The sequence below is a fragment of the Bufo gargarizans genome, chromosome 3, assembly GCF_014858855.1.
Source record: "Bufo gargarizans isolate SCDJY-AF-19 chromosome 3, ASM1485885v1, whole genome shotgun sequence".
In the NCBI taxonomy this organism is placed as follows: Eukaryota; Metazoa; Chordata; class Amphibia; order Anura; family Bufonidae; genus Bufo; species Bufo gargarizans.
The window spans coordinates 622,967,604-622,983,832 of record NC_058082.1 but is presented as its reverse complement, the minus strand read 5'-3'; the positions used below and the strand labels follow the sequence as shown (position 1 = coordinate 622,983,832).

The 16,229-nt window shown below is 42.7% G+C and overlaps 1 protein-coding gene across 4 annotated transcripts in view; it reads left to right on the top strand.

Annotated features, from left to right (window-relative positions):
- Window positions 1-381: 381 nt before the first annotated feature.
- ROBO1 (roundabout guidance receptor 1) overlaps window positions 382-16,229 on the top strand; it is a 356,075-nt gene continuing 340,227 nt past the window's right edge. For all 4 annotated transcript variants that reach the window (XM_044284562.1, XM_044284560.1, XM_044284561.1 and 1 more), the window contains exon 1: window positions 382-1,128. In XM_044284562.1, the coding sequence (XP_044140497.1) occupies window positions 1,071-1,128 (58 nt within the window). In that variant the 5' untranslated portion in view covers window positions 382-1,070. The remainder of the gene's footprint in view (window positions 1,129-16,229) is intronic.

The window sequence follows — 16,229 nt, the reverse complement described above, 5'->3', positions numbered from 1 at the left end:
ACGTGAATTTGAGGGGTACAATGACGGGAGGCGGCGCGATCACCGATCCCTGTCATTGCGTCCACTACTTACAAAGAAATGCAATTCGAGACAAAGTAATTCGTCATTGTTTTTGTAAAATTACGCGAAGTAGCCGAATCAATTTTTTTTTTTTTTTATAATTCGCTCATCTCTACTAGAAACCTACCTGTGCATTCATGGCCAGCACGTGCAAACCTAGCATTCTTGAGGGACCTGCAATGCGCTTGCACAAACAGCAGATGGCAGCAACCAGCCTGAAACTCAGGTCCATAGGGCTCTATGTGTATCACAACAAAAGAGCAGGGGATTGTAGGCGGCTCCTTTAAGCGGAGTTGCTTCAGAGCTTCATGCATCGCATGGTTAGAATGGAATGGGGATCTGCTCCGGTGTGAGCAGGAGACAGGAGGGAGAAACGCAGGACCCCACAAAACTTCTCAACAACAAGCCACCTAGGAGCAGGAAGACCCAGTGGCCTTGCAGCATCCCCTAAGATCGTTGCCTCCTCCTGTGTGGTTTCAGAAAGAAGGATCGAGTGGAGAAGGCTTGCAGAGAAGTTGATGCTTGAAGGATCTGTGCAGCTGAGGGATGGGAGAAATGCAAATGTGATGTCCTAAACAGCTTTGGCACACAAAGGGTGGCAGCTAGACCTCAAAGCCAGGAGTTCTTGGCTGTTTGCATGTGCTTCTAGAAGCTGTTCTTCCTCCTTGGCTGATGAACTCACGATCTACAGAAGAAGTTGGGTCCTCCTGGGAGCTGTGTGAGATCTGAAGCCTCCTTGCTGAGAGTTTTGGGAGGATTATTTCTTGATGAAAACAACTCTTCCTCTAAATCAAGTCTGATTTTAGTATTTTTTGGAGTTGTGTGCTGCTGAGGAGCCCTCCTATGCTAACCACACTGGGATTTTTTTTATTTTATTTTTTATAAAAAAAGCTTGCTTATATTAAGCTAACTGGATTTACAATTCTTGCACAAGGAATTATTGTGTTTATAAACCACATTTTTGGGGCTTTCCTTGGTATGAGATTAATATCTGAGAGTACTGGACTACAATGATTGCAGCATTTGCTTGCTTTTGCCTGCTGTGTGGATCAATATGCATGTCCTCAGGTATGAATGGGTTGGGGGGATGTTATGTTTGCCCAGTTTTATTTATTAGAAAAAAGTGGCAATGTTAGTATTTGCTGGTATCCAGTGATGGTTTTCATGGATTCAACTTCAGCCCTAACCTATTGGATGCTTAAAGAGGTTCTGCAGCAGCTATGAGGTTGCACTTGGATTGACTTAATGACTTCCATAGCGTTCCCAGATCATTAAAATCACACCAGAAAGGGAGGGGGGAAGAGGACAATTGTCATCCTGAAGTCTCCAAACTTCAGTAAGGTGCTTTGAATGTTCTGTGTCTCATGTTCCCTGGAGCATTCACCTTGGTGTCATAATCCTATAATCAACCCTAATTACCTGCTTAAAACCTTGGTCAGAGAACTGTTAATGAGATCCACTTCATTGTCATCTACAGTGGCCAACTTTTCTGCTAGGTGGCATGGCTTGCCAAGGGGTTTAGCTCAGGGCAGACCATATATGAAACAGTGCCTTCAAGAAGGATAGGGGCTGAAATATTTCTGGTTTGAGGTCAGATGAGCCCCTTTTCTCTTACACATGTTAGAAATTAGTCTGATTATTACAGAAGATCAGGTTCAGTTGCGGAGTGGCCGCACGGTCAGGTTTCCTGAAGCGATTTTGGAAGCAAAAACCAGGGATGGATCATAAACAGAAATAAAGTGTAAAAATAAATAGATAAAATTTATTTTATTCAAATTTTTAACAACTCCTGGTTTGGGCTTCCAAAACTGAATCAGGAAACCTGACTATGTGGTTGTACCCTTAGAATAAGCTGTCGCCTTCTCCCCTGACCAGCCTTGTAGGAGAAGTTGAAGGTTTTTGGTGGGACCTGGTAATGAAATGAAATTCACTGGAGGACCTGGACATGTCCCAATGTTATTCCAGCAGCAGGGACAAATTTTAAGCAACAATTCCTCTGTAGTGTTTGTCGTAGCCCAAGGTTGTAACTAGAGCACATTTGGGGGGGGGGGGGGGGCACAGGAAACCATCCCCCACTCCTAAGTTTACAGACAGATAATACTTGGTGCAGGACTTATAGTAATCCTAGATTGAAAAACAGGAAAGCCAAAGGTGCGTTCCTGATATATAATATCCCCTGGTCGCATACTGATTGACAATATAAACTATATACTATGTGGTATTCCTCGGGGACTCAGGGTGAACTTCAAAGATATTGGAAAAGTTAAGCCTAGTTGGGGTGTTAATATTTTGGAATATTTGAGGAGGACAGAGCATCTTTTTGGACTGAAAGTGATATATGATGTGGTTCCTCCAGGCTTAGGCCTCTTGCACACAAATGCACAAGCACCGACCGTGGGCTAGCCGCATCCATCCGTTCCGCAAAAAGATAGGACGAGTTCTATCTTTTTGCGGAACGGAACACCACAGAAGCACTCCGGTGTCCTGTGTATTGAGGACCCGCCGTATGCGGCAGCAATACGGCCACGGGGGACACACGGTCGTGTGCAAAAGGCCTTAAAAGAAGAAAAAAAAAAAGGAATTGGGTACCGGTATTTAAATATGGAAAATGATTGTATTGGGAGTTGGCTTCTTGGTACCTGGTGTAATTCCCAATATTAAATTCTGCATGGTTCTCGATAGATATGAGATACATGATAGATGAATAGATAAAGAGCTGATTAGATGATAGATATGAGAGAGGCTACTTTCACATCAGCGCTATAGGATCTCAATACCGGAGGAAAACACTTCAGCTTTGTCCCCATTCATTATCTTTGGGGACTGAACTGAAGGGAACGCAGTGCACCAGAATGCATTCTGTTCCGTTTGGCTGCGTCCACGTTGCGGACAGAAAAACGCTGCAAGCAGTGTTTCTGTGTGTGTCATGGGATGTGGACCAAGACGGATCCGTCATGACACACAATGTAAGTCAATGGTGACGGAGCCGTTTTCTCTGACACAAAAGAAAACGGATCCGTCCCCCATTGACTTACAATGGTTTTAGTGCCGGATCTTGGCTATTTTAGCGATAATACGACCAGATGCATTCGGAACAGATGCAGATGGTTGTATTATAATGACGGATCCAGCAGATGTGAAAGTAGCCGTAGATATATTTCTTTTTAACCAAAATGAACTTTATACATAATCTTTGGCATTAATACATCCATAAATGTCTCCTGAATGATCGCTATTATCTATTCTATTATTTGTGATTTTATGTTTTGTATGAATCTATATCAGATAATTGACCACGATGATGTGGTATTAGGTATAAAGGGTGTATTCGTGATCATCTTGCAGTATAATAATGGCGCTAATGGCCGATGAACGAGCAAACGCTCGTTCTTTGGCCATTTCAGATCTTTCAGCATGCTGGTCGCCCTGTGTAACTCTGATCTGCTGCCAGCAAACCACTATACAGCATGGGGACGAGTGATGGCGTAGCGATCGTTCCTCCCCATGTTGCGGAGGAGATGGCTGCATGTAATAGCAACGGTCTTCTCCGCAAGCGAGCAGACAGTTGTCGGGAGGGAGGAGTTCCCTCCCGGCAACCATCTGCATGATCGGGGTGTCTAATACACCCTTAAGAATGGCCATTGAATAACCATGCAAACAGCGGGTCCACAATATGCGGTCACCGACTGTGGTTCACCCCGCATCACTTGAATGGGTCCCCAATCTGGAAGGAGCGGTGATGAACGGAGGCACGGAACCCCAGGGAGGCACTACGGAGTTGTTCTATTTTTTGGCGGTGTGGACGGATCATGAACCCATTCAAGTTGAATGGGTCTGGATCCATCTGGAGGCACAGAGAGAAACCCCAAGTGAATGGGTTCGCATCCGTGATGTGGGGTGCACGCGGCTGGGCAACGGCCGTGTGCATGAGCCCTAAATGGAATAACGAATGATTTGTCTAGTACGGTCACCCCTAGTAGGTGGAAGTATAGAGAACATGTGCTTCCATGTGTGTGGATATGTGCAGCTCCATGTGTGCTTTCAGTAATGACTCCACTTGTGACACTGAGGACTGAACTTTTTATCTAGAACTTTTAGTCTCGTCCTGGCGGAATGTGCAATTAACTAAGTGAAATAAATAACTTTTTCTTCCCGGTATCTCCTGCCCCCTGGCTAATTTATTGCAGTGGATTAGCTTCAAAAGATTTGGATCACTCTCTGCGTTAAAGTTTATTTGCATGTTTAAAGACAATTGTCAGGGTGATGTATGGAGGAAGGGAAGATTAGGGGGCAGATAAGGGACTTAGGGGCCATTAGTTCAGTGTTTGAATTTGGGTTACAGGCTGCTGAATGTTATCAGGACTTTTATGTTTGTGTGGACACAGTTAAAGTTTGCTTTCCACACTCGTAAAAGCCTCAGGTCATTCACTGGGGAAAGGGTGCACGTCAGCTGTGAGGCCACGGATGATGTGGGACTAATAGTATCAGCATGCCTTACCAGACGAATTACCTAGAAAGGCCCACTTATCTGAGTTTGCAATTCTATGATAAAGGTATGCATATGGCCTCTTAACAAGCCCTGTCTCTGATGCCACCAGATGTAAGGCGACTATCCTATAAGTCAATGTTTGACCTTTTAAACAGGTCTTGAGATACCCTCTTCCAAGAATTCCAGAGGAGCATTGCCTGGTCCACAAGACTCCTTGCGCTGTTCAGGCGCTCTCCACAAGGAGATATAGTATCTCCTAGTTCTATAATGACATGGTGAGAGGGGTTAGCTGTTGGCAGGTTATGTAAGGTCTATAGCCAATGTAAAGGCCGCCATACACATTAGTGTATTGTCAGCCAAACCCACTGAGAACGGAGGTATATCTGACAACCCAATATGTATAGGATGCTCCCGGCTCCCCACCTTCAGATGATGTCTGGGGAGAGAACGATTGGGAGAAATTTATATTTTTGCCCAATCTTTTTGTCTTTACAGGAGGTAAAATACCACTAGAAGCGTCTATTGACATCTTTCTCCTTTCCCCCCATTGAGGTATCACCCAAAAAAGAGAACCATCTCGCCATCCCTACCTATCGGAACTGGCCAAGATCCGACTTTCCAACAAGCCTTCCGCCCGTAAATGGATAACTGGCTGGGCTATATTCCCTTGTCATATCCCAAGGCTTGTTGGAATGTGTATGGCCGGCTCACTACAGGTAGATGTGCGCCTATTGAGGAGAAGCTGAGAAACATCTGATATGGTGGATACTTCTGACAAGCACATGGCTACTCTATGGATGGCATAAACTTAGGTCGGTGGTCTAGACCTGCAGCAGATTTATCACAGGGGCTCAGGCTGGATGGTACATCTGGTGCAAGACTAGATGCTTTTGTCTAGGTCTACACCAAATACTGCTTGGCTTACTTCGAGACTGAATTGTGGCACAATATTGGCACTAAGGGAGGGGGATAATTAAATAATTTGTGACTTTTAGAGACTCTCGCAGCTTTTCAAAAGAGGTGGGCCTAGTACAGGCCACCAGATTTACTATAACTTACACCAGAAATTGGCGTAAGTTAGATCCCAAGTCTGCGCCAGCCCCTCACTGGCATAGTCTTTAGTTTATGTCTTCTGACAGGGCAGAGATGCACCTAATTTATTAAGGCATCTGCCTCTTAATAAATTAGTAGCACTTTATTCCAATGTACAGGGGGTCAAGACTGGGATATGGGAACGCCATCTTGATAAATCTCCCCACATTTGCGCCACATTTTAGAGAGATTCTTGTCACAGCCGCAGACACATTAGTACCTCTAGGCCTACATCCATGGTCCCATATGTCAAGGCATAGACTGTGCCATAGGTCTATGGGTCTGTGATATGGTTGCATTGAAGCATCCATATTTCCAGGGATTCCTGTGAAGCAGTTAGGATATAATCATGTATGGCAGATACATTGCAAAAAAATTCCTATTCACCTGAATGGGGCTTGGAGAATCAACGTACTTCCCACTAAAATAGCCCCATTCAGATATGTGGAACTGATTTTCAGACAAGGAAATTTTTGCAGCAAAATGCCATGTGTGAATATTCCCATAGACAGCCATGTGGATGGAGCTTTAGGCAGAAATAGTGAGGAAAAATAAGAATTTATTGAGTCCTTTATAGATTTTGTTTTAAGCTCCGGCTTTGTAAAGGTGAAATCCTGGGTGCAATAAATTGCAAAAATCTGCACCACATGTTAAGTTATGCATGGATTTTCCACTTTGCGGGCAATTTTCCAGTCTCACGTCGTGGTCCCATATCCCATGTGGATGGGCCCTCAACAATATTTTTGTGCTGGACATTGACATAAACGTAGAACTTTAGATTGCTTTTGATCTCTGCAAACGTTGCTCATGTATGTTCCATTTACGGAGGCACCATCAAAATATGTTTTCCGTCAAATTTATGCATTTATTCTGTCTCTATTCGGTAAGGCCTTCATTAGGCATGGGGCTTATTGTCTGCTTTCAGTGCCGGCTATTTATACACACGGCTGAAGGACATATAAGAAAAACTTTTTTTTTTCTCTTGCACAGATGGAATTGTAGCATGGTATGGCATAATTTCAGGAATGTGATATGACTCCGAGGGCAGGTATTGCAGTCTCACAGAATGCTTGGTTATTTGGAACAAGGTCAACCGTCTCATTTTATCCCGAGATTTATTTATTTTTGATTCAAACCCATGGAGGGCTCTGCAGCTCTCACACATTTCTAAAGGATTTCAGGATCACGCCCGCCTTTCTTTATATGCATTAGAAGTAGCTAGAACTTGATGGGTAATGCTGCAAGGTACATGAATGCATCCAGCATAATAATAATAAGAAGAACAGTAAGAGAAATCAGATTTGGTTGAACTTTTTGGATTTTTTTGCTTCTAAACATCTTTTCTGTTTAACACCTTCTATCCCGGGACAGTTTTCGCCCTCCTGCCCAGGCCATTTTTTGGAAATCTGACGTGTCACTTTATATGGTAATAATTTTGAAATACTTTTACTTATCCAAGCCATTCTGAAATTGTTTTCTGGAGACACATTGTACCTCACGATAGTCATAAATTTGAGTCAATATATTTCAAAATCCAAAATTTAACAAAAGTTTTGGAAAATTTGCAATTTTCTAAATTTACATTTCTCTGCTTTTAAAACAGAAAGTGATATCTCCTAAAATATTTATTACTTAACATTTCCCATATGTCTACTGTATGTTGGCATCATTTTTGGAAATGTCTTTTTTTTGTTAGAAGGCTTAGAATTTTAGAAGCAATTCTTAAAATTTTTAAGAACATTTTCAAAACCCAGTTTTTAAGGACCAGTTCAGATCTGAAGTTACTTTGTGGGGCTTACATAGTGGAAACCCCCCATAAATGACCCATTGTAGAAACTACACCCCTCAAGTTGCTCAAAACAGATTTTACAAACTTTGTTAACCAGGTGTTCCACAAGAATGAAAGGAAAATGTAGATGAAATTTCCAAATTTTACTTTTTTGGCAGATTTTACATATTAATCAATTTCTTTCTTTAAGGCCTCTTTCACACGAGCGATACCGAGTAGGTCCGGATGCGTTCAGGGTGCGTTCAGTAAAACTTGCACCATTTGGAAAGCAAATTCAGTCAGTCTTGTCTGCCATTGCTTTCAGTTGTTTAGTTTTTTCTGCGTCAGTGCAATGTTTTTTGATGCGTTTTTCACGCATGTGATAAAAAACTGAAGGTTTACAAACAACATCTCTTAGCAACCATCAGTGAAAAACACATTGCATCCGCACCTGCTTGTGGAGCAATGCGTTTTTCACCCAGCCCCATTCACTTCTATGGGTCCAGGACTGCATGAAAAATGCAGAATTTAGAACATGCTGTGATTTTTACGCAACGCAGAAGTAATGCGTGAAAAACAACGTTCATGTACACAGAGCCATTCAGGATTCAGTGCGGGTGCTATGCGTTCACATCACGCATTGTACCCACACGGAAAACTCGCTTGTGTGAAAGGGGCCTAACACATCGAGGGTTAACAGCCAAACAAAACTCAATATTTATTACCCTGATTTTGCGGTTTACACATATGGTCATAAACTGATGTAAGGGCACACGGCAGGGCGCAGAAGAAAAGGAGCGCCATATGGTTTTTGGAAGACAGATTTTGCTGGCCTGGTTTTTAGATGGGATGTCCCTTTTGAAGCCCCCCTGATGCACCCTTATAGTAGAAACTCCCAAAAAGTGACCCCGTTTTGAAAACTAGGGGACAGTTTTATTGGTACTATTGGGGTACATATGATTTTTAATCGCTCTATATTACATTCTTTGTGGCGCATGGCAACCAAAAAATGGCTGTTTTAGCACCATTTTTATTTATTTTTTATTTTTTACAACATTCATCTGACAGGGTAGATCATGTGCTATTTTTTGTACAGCAGGTTGTTGCGGACGCGATGATATCAAATATGTCTACTTTCTTTGTTTCAGTTTTACATAATAAAGCATTTTTGAAAAATAAATTTGTTTTTGTGTCTCCATTTTCTGAACGCCCTATTTTTATTTTTCTGCCGATTGTCTTGTGCAGGGGCTCATTTTTTGCAGGAAGAGCATTTTTGAGTATATACGATTTTTTTGATCATCATTTATTACACTTTTATGGGGCAAGGTGACCAAAAAATTGGTTGTTTTGGCACAGTTTTTATTTATTTTTACAGCATTCATTTGAGGGGTTAGTTCATGTGACATTTTTATAGAGCAAATCGTTACGGACGTGGCAATACCTAATATGTACCGTATACTTTTTCTTATTTATTTGCGTTTTACACAATAATTTTTAAACAAAAGAAATGATGTTTTAGTATCTCCATTGTCTGAGAGCCATAGCTTTTTAATTTTGTGACCGATTGTCTTAGGTAGAGTCTCAGTATTTGTGGGATGAGGTGACCGTTTGATTGGTACTATTTTGGGGGGTATACACCTTTTTGATCACTTGGTGTTTCACTTTGTGATATTAGGTGACAAAAATGTTTTTTTTGGCACTGTTTTTATTTTTAAAAGAATTTACGGTGTTCAGCTGAGGGGTTAGGTCATGTGATATTTTTGAATGGCACAAAATAGTGATTATTGGTTATATTAAAACATAACTTTTACTCTTGAAATTAAAAGAGAGGCCCTAAATGTAAATTTTATAAAATCAGGAGAGCGACGATATTACAGGTCAATGTGCACGGCGGCACCCAAACATTTGATGAAAAAAGGGCAAGGTGTTCGGCGGCGACTTATTGCCCGCGGCTAGTGAGATGCCCATGTTATGATTGAGGAGCTTTATCCAGTACTCCTTCCAGCAGTCCATACAGTTTATAGACAATCATATGGGTGTGTTATAACTGGTATCACCCGATCATCTCTGTTTTAAAATTCCTAGTTAAACTTCCCCTGATTATTTCTGAGATATGAAACGTGCATGTAGGGAGCGGGACTAGATTAGGGCCAAACGGGGCCAGTTCACAGGGAGAGGTTCCTGACTGGATCGCCCTTTAAAAAACGAGTGCCCTGTGGTTAGGCTGCTACCTCTAATTAGTTATTAGGGCAAGCCCCTGACCATACCATAGGGTCAAATTAGGGTTTGTCTCGACCCTGCCGCCTCCAGCAGCTGAGCGTCCGGTTTGGAGCCATTTACTCCGGTGTCATCAGGACGCACCCTGCACACTGGACATCGAAGACAGAGCGGTAAGAGTACGGTTTTCATCCCAGGTGCCGCCGAGCACCTTGCCCTTTTTTCATCAACTGTTTGGGTGCCGCCGTGCACATTGACCTGTAATACCACCGCTCTCCTGATTTTATCAAATTTCCATTTAGGGCCTATCTTTTAATTTCAAGAGTAAAAGTAATGTTTTAATATAACCAATAATCACTATTTTGTGCCATTCTAATTGATTTATAATGACGTTCATCCACACAAGGAATATTGTCCTCTTTTAAGATTCATGTGATATTTTTGTAGAGCTGGTTGTTACGGACGTGGCAATACCTGATATGTATACTTTTTTTTATTTCACTTTAACACAATCTGAGTGGAAGAGACCTGAGGATCTGGTGCAGAGGGTAGGACTGGCAGTGGCCCTTATGAAGTGTTGTGTTCCCTGGGGATCGGTGCAGTGGAAATGCAGTTTTGAAAAATGAGGCCAGAAGTAAATGTGTAACAGTCTCTCTTACTGAGTACAACGTAGAACTTCAAATTCAATATCAGCAGTTTCTAAGTGAAGTTCTCTGGCACCAGTAAGGATTATGGAGGCAGGTTGGATAGCTGCTATTTTAGCACTTAGGGCTTGTTTACACGAACGTGTGATGCCCGTTGCCGTATTGCGGACCACATTTGCGGATCCGCAATACACGGGCACTGTTCTGTGGCCATTCCCCATCACGGATGCGGACCCATTCATTTCAATGGGTCCGGAGATGCAGAACGAAAGAACGGAACACTACGGATGCACTACGGAGTGCTTTCTGGGGTTCCATTCCGCTTTTCCGCACCGCAAAAAGATAGAACTTGCTCTATCGTGGACCCATTCAAGTGAATGGGTCTGCGATCCCCATGCGCCTTCCCCACGGACGGTACCCGTGCATTGCGGACCGCAATTTGCACAGCACGGGCATTGGCTTCACACGTTTGTGTGAACGAGCCCTTATATTGTACTGGTCTAGTAGTAGTCTTTGTGATGGGTGTCTTAGCCGTAGTCCTTCACCTTACAGCAGTGTCTTTTATTTGGATCTTAGCTGTTCACTCTGCTGTCTGATTTCTCTAAAGTATCTGCTTGAGTATCTCTTAAGTTATTCTCTCTGAAGAATCCTTCTTAGGAGCAGGAGCTCTGCAGTGTGCTTCCTTTCTTCTCTCTCTATTTCAACAGGAACTCCCTCTCCTGAAAGGAAGCAGGACCAGCCAACTCCTTCCAAGAGGGGAGGAACAGGATGGTGACCATGCGTATCCTTAAAGGGGTTATCTGATAATTATTTTTGATGACCTATCCTCAGGATAAGTCATCTATATTAATCGTCGGAGGTCCAACACCCAGGAGCCAGACCGATCAGCTGTTTGAAGAGGATAAGGGCACAGTGAGCACTGCGGCCTCACATGATCTAGTTGTTACTCAGCCTCATTGAAGTGAATACCAAGCATAGCCACTATACAATGTACAGCGCTGTGCTTGGTAAGTTTCCGGGAGCTGTTTGCATGCTGGGACTCGGACCCCTGACAATCTGATAATGATAACACAAACTATTTGCAATAAAATCGTTTGCAAATACCCCCAGGTCTGGGGTATTGCATCGGCAGCCAATCCGGTTGGTCACGTCATAGCAGCAGAGACAACAGAATGAGCAGCACGATGAAGGGTAAATACTGAGCAAAACTATCTCGCTTCCACAGGCTGCCGGATTTTTATAAAAGCCAAGAGAACTCCTTTAAAGATGCTCCAAATGTATCAAACATTTGAAAAATTGTCATAAATTACTACAACTGAAGCAAGAACTGACCTCGTGATAATTTACCTCTCTGATTCATCTCCAAAAACCCATATGAATGGCAGTCTTAGTAAATCTGCCCTGATTTGTTTATTTTTACAGAATTACATTACAGAATTACATTTACAGAATTAATTTTATCAAATTGTTTTTCAGAGAAGGTTGTAAAGATTCTCTCCCCTTGAGCGCTGCTCCCTTATTGCGAGATTGCAGTTGCTGTGTATTTTTATACACAGTTGGTATAATAAGGAGCACATACTCTGCTTCCCAAGTGTTCATTAATTTGTAACATTATCTTGTCCCCATGCTTGAACTTCACACTCAAATTGGGTCTATAGCTCATGAAACCACCTGTCAAAATGTCAACTAAAAGAAAAGCTTCCCATAGAAGTGTGTAAAAATATTTGTCAGCTTATCCTCAAGGTATTTAAGAATCCCAGCGTGAAGTGTTGATTGGTATATTTTGGGCAGATTTGGTCATTAATCTATCAGCGTTGTTTTTTTCATTAGGAATTTCCAAGTGCTGATCTAATGGTCCGTAGCTAAAAAGTGGAATCGTGGTAAGGATTGGTTCCATACGCTTGTCCATCTGATTTACGCTAGATAAACAGGAATGCTTGCATGTGGAGACTTTTTACATGTGACTTCTCCATGCCAGGGGACCTAAAACTAGGAATTGAGAACTTGGGTAATACATATAGGAGCACTAACTTGGCTGGGGATGCGTGTATTCTGAATGGGAATGGGAATGGGAAGGTACCACTGGGAACCAAACCCGAGTTTGGGAAATGGTCGATTCTCTCATCCCTAGTTACATTGGGTGAGTTAAATGGTCACTGTGCTTTTAGCAGATATTGCTTAAATCAATAGTACAGGTGAATCTAAGAAACTTTGTAATATATCTTATCAAAGAAAACCCCCTTTTCTCCCTGTAGCAGCTCACTCCTTTTCACCCCTGCCCCTTTATAGGCTTCTATGGACAGCATGTCTGTGTGTCTCTCAGCGCTTTCTCTGTCCTCTTCACTCCTCCCCCTCTTTAGACTTCTACGGGCAGCATGTCTGTTTGGTGTCTCTACACTTCCTCCCTCCTCCCCTCTACATAGACTTCTATGGGTAGCATGTAATCTGACCTGTCATTGAGCTGACAGTTCATCTCGTCTTTCAAGACCGATTATGTTCAATGGACTAGAAAATGTTTTGATGGAGTTAAGGTGTCCATAGACATACAGTAAAGGCGGGTTTACATGGCCTGAGTGAGCAGGCAGTTATTGGGAAAGGACTGCTCATCGGTGGAGGTGAATTGCTGCGTTTACATGATGCAGTCACCTGCACTGTATGGGGGAGGACGATGGCTTCTACCGATGCTTGTCCTCATACAGATTCATCTTCACACAGCAGCACCAGAAATGATTGGATGTGCCGCATCAACGATCGTTCATCAGGTGAAGGGGCAACACCTTTACATGGGCTGATAATCGGGGAAAAGGCATTTGTAGTAAAAATACGCAAAAAATACGGATGACATCCGTGTGCATTCCGTATTTTGTGGAACAGAACAGCTGGTCCTTCATAGAACAGTACTATCCTTGTCCGTAATGCGGACAATAATAGGACATGTTCTATTTTATTTTATTTTTTTACGGGACGGAAATACGGATATAAGGAAGTGGAATACACACAGAGTGAATGGTTCCGCATACGGTCCACAATTTGTGTGCAAGAGGCCTAAGGGTACATGCACTGTAATACAGTACCAGCTAAGTAGGTGAGATTTTCAAAATTTCATCTACATGCTGCAAACGTTTTTAGTGCGTTTCACGATTTTTAATTCAGCAGCATCTCGGTTGCTTGTGAGGCTTTTCAGTGCAAAAGATGAGATCTGGGTAACGAGTAACACGTGCAGATTTTGGAGCAGAAACTAAATGAAAACTGCCCAAAAATCCTCTCTGAAAATCTGCATAAGCCACAGTGCCAGTGTGCATATACCCTGAATGGTCAACTGTAGACAATTTAAGACAAGATCTCCACTTGCAACATCAAGAATGTCCAAATTACCATCCACATCTACCCGCATGAGGCTAAAAGACAACAGGTCAGAGTTCGTGGAGGGCAGGAGTGGTAGGAGGTCATGGTCTCAATGACAATGTAGTAGCCGCTGCAGCAAAAGCCAATTAGTGCGAGTTTGCAATAGCTGAGATGTAACCCGAAGAGGAAGTGAATTAACACGTGGAGGCACAGGACTGTGTATGCACTCGTTATATGCCGAGGTTCATTAGTGATTTACAGTGGATTATCTTGCAGCTTAGCCATCATTTACACCACTTGTGACTACAAGGAGCCGTGTCCTCATGGAGTGAATGACTTTTTTTTAATATATATATTTTTTTTTATTGTTACAATTTAAAGTAATAGTCCAAGGTTCATTTATGGTCCCTATAACGCTCCTCTTATGTTTTGTAATCTAATTTCAGGTTTATTCAGCTTTCATTGTCTGCATGATTAGGGTACTTTCACACTTGCTTTTCTTTTCCGGCGCTGAGTTCCGTCCTAGGGGCTGAATACCGGAAAAGAACTGATCGGTTTTATCCCCATGCATTCTGAATGGAGAGCAATCTCTTCAGGATGCATCAGGATGTCTTCAGTTCAGTCTTTTTGACTGATCAGGACAGAGATAATACCGTCCTGACCAGAACCCTTGCCTGAATGCCGGATCCAGCAATTTTTTTCCCCATAGGAATGTGATTAGTGCCGGCATTCAAAAAAAGGTGAAAAAAATTGACACCGGAAAGATGGATCCTGCATCTCAATGCATTTTTCTGACTGATCAGGCATTTTTTAGACTGATCAGGAACCTGATCAGTCTTACAAATGCCATCCGTCGGCATACGTTTTGCCGGATCCGGCAGGCAGTTCCGGCTACAGAGCGGCTTGCCAGATCACTCTGCGGCAAGTGTGAAAGTAGCCTTAGGTTCTTCATTGGGTGATCAGTAGCACCTTTACACGGGCAGATTATCGGGAATGAGTGTTCATACAGACCTTCATTCTTGATAATCTGCCTGACAATTTGGGCTCATGCACTTGGCCGTAGTTTCTGTCTGCATCCGATCCACGTTTTTTGCTGATCGGATGCGGACCCATTCATTTGAATGGGGTCTCAAAATATGCGGACAACGCACCGTGTGCTGTCTGCATCCGTACGTCCGTTCCATGGCCCGGAAAGAGAAAAGCATGCCCTATTCTTGTCCATCTTGCGGACATTTATACAGAAGTTTAAAAATAAATGGCGGCATGTCGTGATCCGTGCTATGCAGATCTGCGATTTTCAGACAGCAAAACACTGCCGCGTGCATTAAGCCATTACTCTTATTTTCCCATTCAGAACTCATGCTTGTCAGCCGAACCAATTGTACATGTGAATGGGGGCACGACTTTTGTCTCCACTCCAAAATCATTTTCTGAGCGTAAACCTAACGGACCCCATTATAGTCTATGGGGTCCGTAGGCTCTGCTCGCCTCAGTTATGTGCCCAATCCGTCCTTTCCGTTCTCCTGCTCCTATAACGGAGCAGGAGAACGGAAAGGCTGAACGCTGGTGTGAACTAAGCCTTATCTAGAACCATTCGAATATGTGATATGTATAGTGGCCTCCCGACTTTGACCAATAATGTTGGGGGGGGGGAGAATCGGACAACCTAAATTTCAAAACCGATAATTTTTTTGTTCTCACAAGACCTAAGCCGCCACTGGAGTTGTCCGACGGCACCTTGCTTCCCTCCACCCATTTTGAAAAGGTGCGTTGCTGGCTAAGCGATGGGCTATTGAAGGCATATGGCCTCCTTCAAGGTTGAGTGTCCTCTTGCTTATAGATCCATCTTCATGACTGGGTTGCAATGAAGACCAATTAGAAATAATCCCTTGCGACATCAGGAGATGAAAAACCAAAGCCACATGTCTACAAGACTATTTGAAAGTCTGACAAATAGATTTTTGTTTCTTTTTTTTCCCTCAAATCCTAGGTTGGTGTCCCTTTTAAGGGTCCTACGGCCATGTGAATGAATTGACGGCACAGACAAGCCAGCGTGCATTAGATCAACTTTTTTGAGTTTGACACAAAGTTTTTAAAAATTGATTCATTTGCCCAAAAAAAAAAAAAAAAAATATCCACAGGGACTCCTTCATGAAAGGAGAAAATTAAATGTGCAGAAATAATTGTACATGTTCTTGTTCGATGAGAGCTGAGCTGAATATGCCAGGGGTGCATTAAAGAGGAATGCTATTGATTTAATATAAGTGAGGAGAGCCCAGATGAGCAATTATGTTACGGGAATGTAACACACCTGGTCTGCGGATGAATGAAGTTTGGGAAATCTCCAATTTCATATCGCGCCTGGAGCACTGAATCATGGATCTATCACTTTTTAATGTAACACCCGTCCTCAGAAATCTCCCTGTATTGCTTTTATTGGCTCTACTAAGATGAAAATGGCTAATGTTGAGTAGCGGAAAGCGTTTGAAAGCCGGACGCTCTAAATGAACATTGTCATCGGTGTGCGGGGCTTGGCTTTTACATTTCTAGAGCAGTTATTTTTTTATTCTCTTTAAAAATTTCATTCAACATTTTTGAAGTCATGTGATCCTGC